Here is a 14,315-nt window from a genome sequence, read left to right as displayed (position 1 = left end):
CAGGCAGCGGGTGCCGCCAGCACCCCTGGCATGGTGAGCCCTCGTCCCTGGTACCTGCCACACAGCCAAGGGTGGCTGAGCCCTTTATTAAAGGGGTCCAGGAGCAAAGAGCCGGTCGGGAGCACCCACCGAGGGGCCGAGGGGGCAGGAGCGGTGAGGGGGTGATGGGTGGGGGTGTAGCACCGTACACAAGCACATCCTGGCCGGGGGGGCGGCAGCTCCGTGTGCTGGGAGGCTGCTGGTGCCCAGCGTGCAGGTCCCGAGGAGGGATGCTTGGCAGCCCCAGCCTGCGGGCACTGAAGCAGGAGCAGGATGCGACTGATGCCGGTGACTCCCTGCCCCCTCGGCTCCTGGGGAAAGAACACGGCTCCGGGCTCCTGCCCAAGCTGGGGACTCGGCTTTAATCCCCGGGAGGCCGGGGCAGTCCTGGCCCTGCCCGTGGTCGTGGCCGTGGCCACCGCGCTAGTCCGTGCCGTTGGTGAACTGGCAGAGTTTGTTCTCCAGGTCGCAGATGCGCTTCTCCTGCGCTTGCACCGTCTCCTTCAGGGCACGGATCTCCTCCAGCACCTCCTCCAAGGCTGGCTGCTGCAGGGAGGGGGGACACACAGGGTCACCGAGGAATCTGGCCCCTCTCACCCCACCCCAGCCCTGCTGCCACGTCCCCATCCCCAGACACTCACAGAGAAGTCGGAGTCGCAGGTGGAGTGGCTGCGTCGGGGGCCTGGCGGAGGTTTGCTGTCCAGGATGTTCTTCTTGACCACCTTCAGCTCGCGGTTCTTGATGGGGACGTACCCATCCCGCAGCGAGATGAGGATGGGGTCTGCGTCCTTCCCTGACAGCCACTCGTCAGCCTCCAGGGCCGGCTCGGGGCCTGGCGTGTCGGGGTAAAGGTCATCCTGGAAGAGGTCTGACTGCAGGGGGGAGAGGGACCATGGTGAGGTGTGGAGTGTCCCCCCCAGGCCCCCATCTCCCCTGGGACCCTCCAGGCTCACCTTGCGTGGCACTGTCATGACAATGGGCTCGCACTTGCGCTCGTGCAGCTTGAAAAACCTGCATGGGGCACTGGCAGTCAGGGCCCAGCCGACCCCCCTGGCCCCTCTGGCTCCCCACAGCCCCCTTGGCTCTCACCTGGCAATCTCACACTTGCTGACATCCAGCCCACGCTTGGGCATGAAGCCCATGCCCCGCTGGGGCTCCTTGCTGCTGTAGGTGTTCAGATAGTGCACGTAGGGCGCCTCATCCGTGATCTCAAAGTACCGGATGCTGCTGTCACCCTGCAGGGGTGGGGACAGGTGTCAGGAGAGCTGGCACCCTTGGGGACAGGGTGGCATGTGGGGTGCACCCAGTGGAGGGGGGGTTACCTTCCCACAGAGGTAGACAATGCTGGAATCGGCATCGTAGAATGGCAGCAGGACCCCATTGCTCGTGTCCATCTCTTGCAGGGCAATGGGCTCCTCAAAGTTATTCTGTGGGGCCGGAGCAGTGGTGGAGGGGTGTGAGCAGTGATCCCAAAACCCCCTCCCTGGTTAGTCACACACATTAGCCACAGCACACTGGGGGACAGGGCTTGTCCCCTCCAGGGTACACAACAGCCTGGCATGCCCCCACCCAGACCCCCACCCCATTCCTGTTTACCTGCAGAGCTGGGTACTGCCAGCCTGGCTGTACCCCCCTTCCCCATCACTCCCTGCCTCCCAACCCCCTCCCCAGCCCAGCACAGCACGGCACACTTGGGAACTTGGCATCTTTTGGGAGGGGGATGCAGCAGACAGCCCATCCTGGGGCAGGGGGGTTGGCAGGGGGTCTGGGAGGGCCAAGTTCCCAGGGCAGCACTCCATGCGGCCTCGTTACCGGGTCCCACAAGCCCAGCTCCCGCTGGCTCATTCTGGTAAAGCCCGTGGTAAAGATGTGTCCTTCCCGTGTGAAGATGGCCCGCACGGGCCTCAGCCCTTCGTGGGGGGCAAACCTCTCCTGGGGGGAGGGGAGACAGTCAGCACGGGGCATGGGAAGGGGGGAAAGTGGAGGGGGTCCGGGTGTGTCCCCCAAAGCAGCGTTGAGTCCTATTCCACGATGCTCCCCGAGCGCGCGCGTTGCCAGAGAATATCCCCGGCACCCAGAGCGTTCCCAGCTGGGCTGAGATCTGTGGATTGGCGCTGGCCAGGCTGGAGCCGCTGCCTCGTACCAGGTCCCAGAGCCCCAGCTGCCGCTCGCTCATCCTGCTGAAGCCCGTGGTGAAGATCTTGCCATCGGCCACGAAGATGGCGCGGATGGGGCGGGTGCCGTCGTGCGGTTTGGTTTTCTCCTGCACCGGCGTTAGCGGGTTAAATCAAACAGAGACGCGCGGTGCGGGGTTAGTAGGGTCAGGCAGGCGCTGGGGGGACCCCGCGGTGGGATGGGGGGACACAGCAGGGACACAGCAGGGACACTCACCGCTATGACCTGCTGCTTGCGGGGGTCGATGACACGGACCTTCTTGTCCTTGCAGGTGGTGACCAGCAGGCTGCCGTTGCGGTTCCAGCCCACGTTGTAGATGAGGTCGGTGTGCATGTCATCCAGAGCCAGCAACATCTCCCCAGTCCCCACATTCCAGAGGATCACCAGGTTGTCACAGCCTGCAGGGCACCAAGGGGGCAGGTGCTGTCACCCCATGGATCTCCTGTGACCCCGGGGAGGGTGACCCGGGACCCCCTTACCTGCGCTGAGCAGGACGTTGCGGGCCGTGGGGTGCCAGGAGATGATGCTCACCCGCTTGGAGTGTCCCTCCAGTGTCACCACGGGCTCTGTGATGTTGCGCACGGGGACATAGTCGGGGATCTGCCACACCTGGGGGGGATGGAGAGCGGGGCGTTGGGGATCACCCCGTGTGTGAGCACTAAGCGGATGAGGCCTCGGAGCCAATTAACCTCTCATTAATCCTGGCTCAGCCTGCGGGGAGGGTGACAAGGGGACACCAGAAGCGCCTCCATCCTGGGGTGCATCCCCAGCACTGGGGTGCTGGTGGGCACAGGGAGGGGGGCACGGCTGGGGTGCAGCTTTCCCCCAGCTTTTCCTGCATGCTGAGTCGCCAGGGAGGGTATATTTAGCACAAACTGCTGCATCATGGAGAGAGCAGCCGCCGCCAGCACGAACGCATGGCACCGGGGCTAAAAATAGGCCAGTGACACTTCACAGGCAGCAAGGAGGGGGGGATGCTCTGCATCGCTGCCCCAGCACCCGCCACCCCCCTCCCCTGCAGGGCCCAGCCCCTCACCATGACAGTGGTGTCCTCGGAGGCGCTGGCGATGACGTTGTCATTGTGGGGACACCAGTCGATGTCCAGCACGGGCGCCGTGTGTCCCGTGACCAGCGGGTGGTTCTTGTCCACCCGTCCTGTCTGCAACGGGGAAGGGCTGGGGTGAGTCCCCCAGGAGAGACCCTGCCAGGTAACCCCCAAACCCAGCCTGGCCACCACGTGAGGTTGTGGCACAAATGGGGACGTGCAGGGGATTGCTGGAGGTGGCCAGAGGTTTGCACCTGCTTTGAAAGGGGAAACTGAGGCACATGGGGGCAAATGGGGTTCAGCTGGCACAAGGCATCATAGGGACACAGAGGGGAATGATGTGAGCCATGAGAGGCTGTTTTGTGTCTGCTCTGATGGCAAGGAGGGGTTGGGCACCCTCTCCCAGTCTCTCTGCCGGGGTTGGCAGGGCAGATCCCCACTCCACTGGATGCTGCTCCCTGGGCGTGCTGTGCCCCAGGGAACTGGGGTGGGGAGAAGGCAGGTGGGGGTTTCCCAGATCACCTGGGCTGCCCCAGGGATGTCACCCTTGGCAGGTGCTGAGGATCACCCAGGTTGTTCCTGCCCTGAGACCCCACATGAGGAGGGGGTGTTGAAGCAAAGCTGGGGGGCTCTACAGCCACAGCAGCTCCCCAAAAGCAAAACCCATCAACATGTTCCCCCCAGCACGTCTCAGCGGTGTGACCAAACCCCAGCACCACCCACTCACCTTGGCAAGGGGCAGGACAATGAAGGCCCCACCACCACCAGACTCCACAATGATGGCCACAAACTTGGGGTTGACGGCGCAGAAGGAGCTGTCACATGTCACCTTGGACACGCGGATGTCCTCGTACATCTGGTCTGCCTTCACCGGCTGCCCGAACACGTGCCGGAACTTGCTTTGGCGCACCACGCGGCGGCTCATGGCTGGGGAAACAGGGTCAGGCCACCTCCTCCCCACCCTGGCACAGCCTGGAGGGGCTCTGCTGCCCTCAGGCCTCCTGCTCGAGAGACTCCTCCTACTCTGGGCACAGCTGGAAGCCTGGGAACACTGAGGTGGCGAGGGATGAGGATGTGAGATGGTGCCTGATGTGACCCTGACCCCACAACAGAGAGCAAGGCAGCCCTTGTGCAGGGATGTGGGGGTGCTGCAGGTGCTGGAGACTGTCACCAGTGCCACTTCACACGGGGCAGGGACTGGCCATGTCATAACACACAGCTGTGCTATGCCCAATGGCTGTGCCATGTCCCAAAGTTGTGCCATGCCCTGTGCTGTACCCTATATCTGTGCCATACCCTATAGCTGGGCTGTACCCTACATCTCTGCCATGCCCTGTGCCTGTGCTGCACCCCACTCTGTGCTATGCCCTGTGGCTGACACTGGGGTTGGCAGATGAGCTGCTGCAGCAGAGTAGCAGGGCACAGAGGACTTTGGGGTGGACATAAAAGTGCTGTGCACCAGGTCACAGCTTGTCCCCTTGCATTCCATCCTTCATCAGTGGTCTGAGTTGCCTGGCTTGACCCAGTACCCGGGAGGAGGGCTGTGCCTCCAGAGCTGCCTGTTGGTGGCTCACACTTCCCTCCATGGATCCCTGTCCCGTGGCACCAATCCCCACTCTGCACCCCCACCTGGGTAAGGGCTGGTCCTGGCACAGACACACAGCCCCTTGGGCACACTGGGGTGTGAAGGAGCCCCGCCGCGGCCCCAGTGGGGTCTCCAGCCCTCAGGCACAGCTGGGCACGATGCCCACAGTCACCCATCTCCCCCTACAGCCTGCGCTGCTCCTGGGACCTGCCCCAGGGGGAGACTGAGACACACAGGACCACAAAACCCTTGGGGCTCTGCAGCACCGATGAGCCACTGGCAACCCTGGGAAATCCCCCGTGCTCTTCAGGGTACACAGCCATTGTCAAAGAGCCACATCCAGCCACCAAACCAATGCCAGGCACCCCTGTCCCCAGCACACAGAGCCGGTGTGGGTAGAGGCAGGAGCAGATCTGCTCCTCCATGTCCCAGCCGGTGGATTTTGTGTAGGGCACATGCAGTGCCCTGCCAAACCACATCTGCCCAGTCCCTGAATGTCCCCGGAGTCCTCACGGCACTTCAGCATCATCTCTGGCTGGGCTGAACGGGTTGGAGCTGGGTGCTAAGGGGCGCAGAGCCCGGGGAACCAAGCGGGGCTGCACAACGGCAGTGCTGGTGTCACCTCCGGTGTCGAGCAGGGTCCCCAGCCCCGAGGAGGAGCGAGTCGGCTCCGGGGGGACGCTCTCCCAGCACCTCAACCACTGTCGGTGGGAGCAGAGCCCGGGGTGTCAGCAGGCAGAGAGGGAAGGGACGGCCTGGCCGGGCAGGGGGTGCGGTGCAGGTGGGGGCAGATGCGCTGCAGGCAGAGTTGAGCAGGGTGCAGGCAACGTGTAGGGTGCAGCAGGGGCTGGTAGGAGCAGGTGGGGCGCTGGCAAGGTGCAGGCAGGGCTGAATAGGGTGTAGGTGTGGGGTGCGGGCAGGAGAGCTGGGTGGGGTGCAGGCAGGGCGCAAGCGGGGTCGGATGGGGTGCTGGCAAAGAGAGGTGGGGTGCAGGGAGGATACGGGCAGGGTGCAGGCAGGATACAGGCAGGACAACCCCGCTCCCCGGCCGTGCCATTACGTTGCCACAATTGAATCCGCAGCGACTGCTCGGGAACGACCAGAGGTCACTGTCCAAATATAGCCATCTCCGCCGGCGGGCGGCGAGGGGCCGGGGCCCGGGGGGCTCAGCCCCGCTCCCCGCGTCCCCCCGTCCCTCCGCACCGCGCTCCCGCCGCCCCCGCCCCGCGCCCGGCTCCCACCTGCGCTCGGCGGCTGCTCCGCGCCCGGCTCCGCGCTGCGCCCGCTCGGCTCCGCTCCGCCCGCTCCGGCCGGTTCCGCTCCCCCCGGCCCGGCCCGGCCCGGCCCGGCCCCGCTGGGCTCCGCTCCGCCCGGCCCCGCTGGGCTCGGCTCGGCTGGGCTCGGCTCGGCCCCGCGCGGTGCCGCTGCCGCAGAGAACAGCTGAGCCGAGCCCAGCGGGGCCGGCACAGCCCCCCCGCGGCGGGCACCGGCGGGAGGGGAGGGGGGGCCCGGCCCGGCCCCGCCTGCCCCCGCACCCTGCCCGGCCCCCCGCTCTGCCCGCGGGGTCGGGGGCAGCCCCGGCACGGCCGCCCCGCCGCTCCCACCCAAAAGCGGGGGGATCCCAAGGGTGCCCGCAGCCCCTCGGCGCGGGGCTTGGAGCCGCTCGGGATGGGAGATGGGGGCAGGAAAAGCCCCCTGAGCCTTTCTGAAGTATTGGGAGGAATCAAGGGGCGGGGCATCACCCCGGGGGTCACTTCTGCACAGGGCTGTGACCCTGCGGTGGGTCCCCCCCAGCTCGGGGCCAGCCCAGTCCCACAGGGACCATGGCCATGGGCTGCCCCTGAGGCTCCCGACACTCACAGCATCCCACGGGGTTCCCACTCCCCCCAGGAAAAAGGGGTCTGCAAGCCCACCTCAGCCCCAGCCTCGCAGGATGGTTACAGGCACATCCAGAAACCAGATTTGGGATTCAGTGAAGCCCAGCCCTGCAGGGATGCCCCTGGTCCAAGGGGATTAAGGGATTGTAGGGCTCAGGGACCAGAGGGAGGGGAGCAGTGGTTCCTGGAAAGGCAGCAAAGCCCTGGACCCTACAAGGGCACCGTGTGGAGCTGGATGAGCATTGGCTGAGCAGGCAGGAGGGGGCAGCTGGCAAAAAGCCAGGGAAGAGGTGACATCCTTGTTTGCCCAGCCATAGGGGTGGCAGGGAGGGAGGGGGCTGCAGAGGCACCCCTTGCTCGCCCTGTCCCACCACGGCCCTGGCTCACTCCGTGTTTGGGGATGGAGCAAGTACCATGTCCTGTGTCCTTAACTCCAAGGCACATCCCCAGCAAGTGAAGAAAAGGCCCTGGGAAGCCTTTCCCAGCTGTTGCTGCGGGGAGCAGGACAGGATGGGGCACCCCAGAGGCACTGCCAGACTCACAGTGACAGTCCTGCAGGGACAGCCGTGCTGCCCTGGCCCCACAGCCTGGTGCCCGCTCAGTTCTGACCTGATGGGAAGCTCCATTGATGGTGAGACTGAGCCCAGGGAATTTTGGCTTTCTCATCAAGTCCCTTGCCCACAGCAAGGCCATAGAGACCCTTGCACTGTCTTTCTTGCCACAATGGAACAAAAACAAAACCTGGGACAGGTTCTCCAGTGTCCAGCTAAAACCTCACATCCCCCTTGGAACTTAAATCCAGGACCCTCCTCACAGCTCCTGTATCTGCAGCAGTGCAAGGAGGGCACCTGCAGCATCCTGACATTTTAAACACAAGCCCACTGCAATCTTCCCTGCAACTGCAGTGTCATCTGGAAGTACCTCTTGCTTCGAAGCACTGCTCCATCACTTGGGACAGGATGGGGCCACCCACCAGAGCAAACAGCTCTGCTCTGGCTTTCCAGATGCTCGCTGCCACCCCATGTTCTGAGAACAGCACAGAGCACGCCCTCACCCCCTGCCCTGATCCCAAACAGGAAGCCACACACCTTTGTCATCTTCAAAATAAAACTTTTATTCATTCGGTAACAAGAACATTGAATCTGCACATCAGTGCACAAGTTCACATTTAAAAACAGCTGAGCACATCGGTCATAAAGTCTTTAGGGGGAAAGGGGACAATCCCAGCCACCAAGGAAGATCCAGGAGGGGCAGACAGAAGCGCTCTCCTCCCTGATTCGCAACCCCACCGCCAGCTGCTCGGCCCTGGACAATCCCTACAAACCAGAGCACGGGCGCCACATCTCCGTCAAGGAAATCAAAAGGCACTGGCACCGTCTCTCGTGCCAACAGAGATGTCTGCAGCGCGGGCGGGCTGTTAGCACCTCTGGCAGCAGCACCAGGGCACCGAGCCCTGCCCCAGCCCGGAGCCTCCCGTGCCAGGCCAGCACCTGCTCTGCCCCACACCAGGGGCTGGGGGCCCCTCCCCTGGGGAGCAGGCTGGGGTTTGTGCGGAGCCAGGCCCGGATTAAGGCAGGACGTGCCGTGCGGGGAGCAGGGCCCTGCGGTGGGTATGGCTTCCTCCTGCCACAGAGCTGCCAGGCTCCCGGAGCCCCCGGCAGCTGCAGCGACCCTTCGGCCACCGATCCCCAGCTCGCTCCTCCCAGGAGGTCCCCGGAGCAGCCGGAGGTGGGGCGGGATCCCTTGCACCAGCCCTTTGCTGGCAGAGGGACTCGGAGCTAATCCCTGCTCCGTTCAAACATCCAAGTGACCCAGAGAAGCGTCGTCACCTCCTGCCACCCGCTGGGACCGTGCCCCCAGGAAAGGGCCGAGAGGGGAGAGATTTGTACAGATCACAACTCCTCAAGCAGACCGGACACACACACTCACACACACCCACACACACACCACCGAGTGCAACAGAACGCAGTGTAGAACCAGTTTGACGCACGCAGTCCGTTTGTGCAAGGCTCACACGTTACAGTACGGCCGGGACGGGGCAGCGATGGCTGGGATATTGTACAGGAGTCAATGTAAACAATAAAGCGTCCTCCGAGAGGCTTCGCCAGAGACCAAAGAACAGTTGCTTTGTACAAAAATGCCCTTAAAACAACGCGTTTCTTCCAAACCCCCTCTACCCGCGAGGCTTGTCAGCGGCTGAGCGCCCGGAGGTGCTGCTGCTGCTCCCCGTGGTGCTCAGCGGGTCACAAGAAGCTCTCATGGGGTGGCTGCAGGAACTCACCCACGAGCCACCAGCATGGAGAAAGGACAACTGGCCCCAGCAGAGACCTCTGATGCCAGGGGTTGGTGGCTTCATTGCCCAGACACTGGAAAAGGAGGTCCACACCCTTCCCCTTGCTGCCATCCTGCTTAGAGCCTCCAGACCTTCAAGGCCTTCATCACTCTGCAAGAGAACCACCTTTCCTGACTCCCTCTGCCTGCCCACAGCCTTCTCAGAGAAAAACCAGTTGTGCTGGGCCAGAGCCAAGGACAAGGGGACAGCAAAGCACCTCCCTGCAGGGGCCTCTGCCCCTCTGCTGCTCTCCCCAGCTGAAGCACCTGGAGAGCAGCTGAGTATTGGAAGGAAGCAGCATTTCTGGTCTGCAACAAAGACCCTTCCCAGAGGTCATTTCTCCTGAGATCAAGCTGGGCTAAGAAACCTGATCCTTTTCCTCCTCCTCCTGCCTTCTCAAGGGAAAAAAAGTCTACACAGGGCTTTTCCCTCCCCAGCAGATCCTTGTCACCAGGACATGCTACCAGCCAAGCATGCACCCTCCAGTGCAAGGCAGGCTGGTGACAAGCAGTCCCTCCCCATGGAGGGGCAGGCAGGCATGTCCTTGGGGTCAGAACCGTGGGCAGTGGGGCCTGATGAAGTTTGTGGGGGAGGCAAGGACTGAACCTGTCCTTCTCCTGATGACATGAGCCACTTGGCCTTTCAGTGCCTGCCCTGCTCCGGAGCCAGCTGGAGCGGGCTAGGAGAAGCCACATGTCTTTCAGTGTCCCAAAGAAGTATCTGGCCTCCTGGGCCAGGGGCTTGGGTGACTTCTAGTGACTGAAATGGCCTGGGATGACGTGCTGTTTGAGCCAGGACAGGGCTGTGCTCCAGCATGGGTAACAACCTCCTGCCAGAGCTCAGGAAAGGGAGGGACACTGCTGGTGGCTGCTGGAGCACAGACAGACCCACAGGCTGCAAGGCAGCACAGGAGGGCAGCAAGGTGGCATTACCTTGCCAGTCAGCTGTGGGCTGAGGATACCCCACAGCCCTTCCCCAGGACAGGCACATGCTGCTTCCAATACTGCAGAGCACTCCAGTGCTGCACACTCCCCTCCAGCTCAAGAGCAGCTTGTCCCATCTGAGCCTGCAAGGCTCTGCAGCTTCAGGGCTGCTTTCTAGGCATGTGCTTGGCTGCTGCTCCTCCCACACCATGTCCTCTCCATGACGGGCTTCAGCAGCCTGAGCCACTCTGCATATTCTCTTTGCTTTGCTCCTCCCCAGAGGGCAGGTCTGGGCCCCAGCCAAGCACCAGCTCAGACAGGACCTGCCACGGGATTGTGGACAGGACCCAGAGCTCCCCTTGGCCTTTCCCTCTGCTCCTACAGCACAGGGACAACTTGCTGATGCACACAGCTAGAAATGAGGAGCTTTGATTTAGCCAAACTGCTCAGAAACCACAGAATAATTTGCTGAAATTTGGAGCAGAGCCTTCACACAGAGTTTCTCCAGGGAAGCAAGAACCTGCAGAATGGCTTGGAGCAGCCAAAGGCTTTTCCACATCCACCTGGCACTCCTGGAACCCAGCTCCAAGCAGGAAGGAGATGGGCAGACACACAGTGCCCCTCCCACAGTGGGACAATGGGGGTTCACACAGGACTGGAGGAGAAGGGACACATTTGGCATCAAGGCTCACTTTTGGAAAGGGAAGACAGCTCATAATGTCAAATCCACTCCCAGGTCCGTGCAGATCACAAAGAACAGCACTGAGTTTGAGTCAGGTGGGTTTGTTTTCCAGTTTACAGAATGCAGTCTTGCCCTTCTTTTTTTTCTTTAAAAAAAAAAAACATAGAAAAGACCCCCCAAAAATTCATATAAATATCATATATACAATTTAAGAAAAAAAAAAAAACCAAAACAAAAAGAAAAAAATTCCAGAAAAGATTTTCCCTCTGGGTCTAGATCAGAAGTGACAGCAGAGAGGACAAAGCTTTGCATTTAGGGCAGTATGTCATGTAACAAAAACAGCTCAAGTTTTGGGAACCACCAGAAACACCCGTGAGCATGGCAGAGGGGAGAGGGAAACTCAGGCAGCACAAGGACAGCTTTGGGGCAGAGGGCAGGCAGTAGGAGGAGGGCAGAGAACAGATGATATGGCCATGAACTTGGAAGGCCCACAGCAGTATTCAAGTAATGGGAGGGTTAAAACCCTAATGAGGTGTTTGTTTTAAAAGAACACTGGCTTTGAGGGTAGAGGTGAATGTGGCAGCTCCTGGAGGAGCTCTGCCCCACCTCAGCACAGAGCAGAGAGCTCTGTGTGCCCCATGGCAGATGGGAGTGCTGGTCTTGGTGCTGCCCAGGGTTATCAGAGCTCATCCACTGGGAAGACTGAGCCCTGTGTGCTCCTTAGGGGGAAGCACCAGCTGAAATGAGCCCAGGGCATTTGTCCTGAAGCAGCTTTGTGAGGGATCTGCCAGCATGGTGGAGTTCCAGTTTGCAGAATAAAAGAAAGGCCAAACAAAGGGACCTTGGCACAACCTTCACATTTACAGGGGCTCTCACCCCACCAACTGCCCAGCATCCTTTCAAGGCATGGGGAAAATTCAAGTTAGGATCTGGTTGTAAGCAAAACTCCATCTTGCCAAAGCAAGCCAACATCAATTTTCTGGTGATAAAGGTGTTCTTTTAAAACAAACTAACAACAACAACAAAAGAACATTTGAGGTTATCTGAGTTAAACTTAAAAAAATCCAAACAGTCCTGCAGTCAGAGTCACACACAGAAGAACCAACCCACACCTACATGCGCCAGGAACAGTAAAATGACAATATATATAAAATTAACCAATAAAGTGCATGTTCCTTATATTACACCTGCCCCCTTGTGTGAAAGCAACACCACAGGTTCTGGGTAAGAAATCACAGCCAAGGGCCCAGGATCACATCGTGTTGTAGAGGGGATTGGTTGTCCGCTTTTTGTCATTGGTCTTTTTGAGCCTCCTCAGAGGGTGAGTTCTCCCGTGCTGCTGCCGTGGGGCGACAGCCAGAGCTTGGGATGGAGACAAGGAGTCCAGGACCTGCACCTGGAGCAGTGGAGGGCCCTCCCTGGAGCTAGTCCACGTCGGATCCGTGCTGGAACACAAACTCTGCTGGCTGGAGCTGCACTCTTTGGCGTACTGAGCCAGCGGCCTCTCCACTGGCTTGCTCTGGGCAATGCACTCGGCTGTTCTGAGCTGCTCCACAAAATGCTTGGTGGGCTCTGGGGAGGAGAGGAGATGCTTCCCACACGTGCTCTCCGAGCCCCTCTCCAACCTGCCCCCACAAGAGCCTCCACCGAGGGAAACGCAGGTGAGAAGCACGGGGTTGGAAGAGGCCGAGTCCCTGTGGTGTAAGTCCTCCTTGGAGAGGTCCAGGCAGTCCAGTTTGGCCAGGGATGCCGAGCGCTTCATGTGGGAGGGTCTGGTGAGCCCCGCGTGCCGGATCCGAGCCTCTATTTCCCTGGCCTGCTGCTTGACCGGCCCGGGGCTGCTGGAGCACTCCTCCACGCTGAGGCTGCTGGAGCTGTGAGGGAGGCTGCAACACAGCAACGAGATGTCCAGAAGGTCCATGTTCTCAGCACAATGCTTGGTGAAGTCCTCCCTGCTCAGCTGCCTGGAGATGCCAGCAGTGCCCCCACAGAGAGGTTTGGGACCGTCCCTGAACGGGAGAGTCGCGTCTCCCTGGGTGCCACAGGGCGTGAGCGGCTCGTCGTCTGTAGCCGTGCTCTGCTCGGTGACACCTTCCAGGTGAATGCCACAGGGGTAAGGAGGTGCACAGGTCAGCTGGGCAGAGGGAGAAGCAGAAGGGAGGTGAGCAGATATCCCGCTGCCTTCCTCGCTGGGGCTGCCCACGGTGAGGGCAGCTTGCTTGCGTACCGCGTGCTCCGGCGGCGGGGGATCCGCTGGAACCTTCTCCAAGCGCATCGAGGGGTTCAAGTTTTCATCTAAAGACGGGGTGGCCGTGGCCAGCCCGCCCTGCTCACAGCTTGTGTCGGGGCGCTGCTCTGCGGGCTTGACCGTCAGGGTGTACTCGATGATTTCGATTCTCTTTGGGAGGAGGGAGGGCAGGGATGGCTCCTCCGTCCCATCAAACGAGACCACTGTCCTGTGCTCTTGTGCCACTCCCTCCTGCCCTGGGCTGGGCTCTGGGGGCTGCTGGGCAGGGGCAGGCAGGTGTCTGCCCACAGGCTGCTCTGCCCCGGCAGGCAGCAGCGGCTCCTCAGCGCCTGGAGCCTGAGCCTTGTCCCTCTCCGGGGCCGGCTCCAGGGGCGGCTCCTCGCTCTTGGCCCGGGGCAGGGGCTCGGCAGCAGGGGAGTCGTTCCTGGAGTTCTTGCGGGTGGGTAAAGTGCAGGCTGGGGCCGTGTGCTGCTGCTCCTGCTCCTGCCTCAAGCGCTCCTCCAACTCCAGCGTGGCTCGCCGCACGGAGCCGGGGCACCACTTGGGCTCAGGCTTGTGAGGCTCCTGCTGCTCCCCACCAGAGCTGCTTTCCTCCACATCTGATTTACCAGCAGATGGCTGCAGAGATGGGGCTTCTTCCTGCTCAGGTGGAAGAGTGTCCTTCTCCTTTTCCTGGTGTTCCAACTTTTCTGATGCCCAAATCATCTCCACTGGCAGGTCGTGCACTGTGTTCCTCTTTGGTGTCTGGCTGAGGTTGGCTGAATTCTCTTTCTGCTGGGCAGGTCCTGCTCCCTGGTTGATTGACTCGATCTCTGTGATAATTTCCTTCACAGAAATGGCATTTTCCGAGTGGGATCTCGTGAGATGACCTGCACCAGGCAGCTCAGGGACCTCCTGCAACACACACAAACAGCAGAATTACAAAGTGCATGAGCTGTGCCAACACAGAGCAAACAGCAGCAGGTTAGAGAAAATACAGACAAAACAGAGGTGCACATCCCCAAAAGAAGAAAAAAGCATGTGTCAAGTGTGTGGAGAGAGATCACCAGAGCAGTGATCACGAATGTAGATTTTTTTTATTGTCTCTGGGACTGAATTTAATATACTCCAGGCTGGATTTTCACTTAGACTGAGATCTAAGAACCTTAATTGCTACAAACTACAAGGAAAAGGTAGCTTCTTTTGTTTTTCTAAATGAAGAAAAGTCCAACAAACAAAAAAGAATCTTAATACTGCTAGAAGTATTTTGAACTGAAAACATGACAAATTCTGCTCATGTATGGAACAGACAGAAGTACAGCAAAAAGAATGACCAAACATTGAAATGTTATAGTTTCCCAGAGGAAAATGGCCAGGGAGGCTCCCAATCCCCACAGACAACTCTCTGCCAAATCACAGGAGAGAGCATT

The 14,315-nt window shown here is 60.5% G+C and overlaps 2 protein-coding genes across 9 annotated transcripts in view; both read right to left on the bottom strand.

Moving 5' to 3' along the window:
- Positions 1 to 70: 70 nt before the first annotated feature.
- CORO6 (coronin 6) lies at positions 71 to 6,303 on the bottom strand. 6 transcript variants are annotated; one of them, XM_079325418.1, is made up of 12 exons: positions 6,086 to 6,303; positions 3,987 to 4,310; positions 3,251 to 3,373; positions 2,694 to 2,823; positions 2,431 to 2,612; positions 2,183 to 2,302; positions 1,852 to 1,971; positions 1,362 to 1,466; positions 1,129 to 1,274; positions 993 to 1,050; positions 681 to 911; positions 71 to 582 (listed from the first exon to the last, which is right to left on the bottom strand). In XM_079325418.1, exons 2-12 carry the CDS (start codon positions 4,182 to 4,184, stop codon positions 463 to 465), a joined length of 1,533 nt encoding a protein of 510 aa, XP_079181544.1. In that variant the 5' UTR covers positions 4,185 to 4,310; positions 6,086 to 6,303; the 3' UTR covers positions 71 to 462. The 6 variants fall into 6 exon arrangements, with proteins under 6 accessions (XP_079181544.1, XP_079181543.1, XP_079181546.1 ...); XM_079325417.1 differs by having other exon boundaries at positions 71 to 585; positions 6,086 to 6,302; XM_079325420.1 differs by having other exon boundaries at positions 71 to 585; positions 3,987 to 4,281; positions 6,086 to 6,302.
- Positions 6,304 to 7,819: 1,516 nt separating this feature from the next.
- Positions 7,820 to 14,315, bottom strand: part of SSH2 (slingshot protein phosphatase 2) — an 89,827-nt gene continuing 83,331 nt past the window's right edge. For all 3 annotated transcript variants that reach the window (XM_079325385.1, XM_079325387.1, XM_079325386.1), the window contains one exon: positions 7,820 to 13,800. In XM_079325385.1, coding sequence (XP_079181511.1) covers positions 11,911 to 13,800 — 1,890 coding nt within the window. In that variant the 3' untranslated portion in view covers positions 7,820 to 11,910. The remainder of the gene's footprint in view (positions 13,801 to 14,315) is intronic.

The sequence above is a fragment of the Erithacus rubecula genome (assembly GCF_903797595.1).
Source record: "Erithacus rubecula genome assembly, chromosome: 22".
Lineage (NCBI taxonomy): Eukaryota > Metazoa > Chordata > Aves > Passeriformes > Muscicapidae > Erithacus > Erithacus rubecula.
The sequence above is the reverse complement of the archived record's forward strand: the minus strand, read 5'-3'. Positions and strand labels throughout refer to the sequence as shown.

Bases quoted from the DNA above. Each gene is read 5' to 3' on its own strand.
- CORO6 (XM_079325417.1), bottom strand. From the start codon at position 4,184: ATGAGCCGCCGCGTGGTGCGCCAAAGCAAGTTCCGGCACGTGTTCGGG. The intron at 1,972-2,182 runs GTACGAGGCAGC...CCCTCCCCCCAG, and splicing joins AGCTGGGGCTCTGGGACCTG to GAGAGGTTTGCCCCCCACGA. The intron at 586-680 runs GTGAGTGTCTGG...CCCTCCCTGCAG, and splicing joins CCTGCGACTCCGACTTCTCT to CAGCCAGCCTTGGAGGAGGT.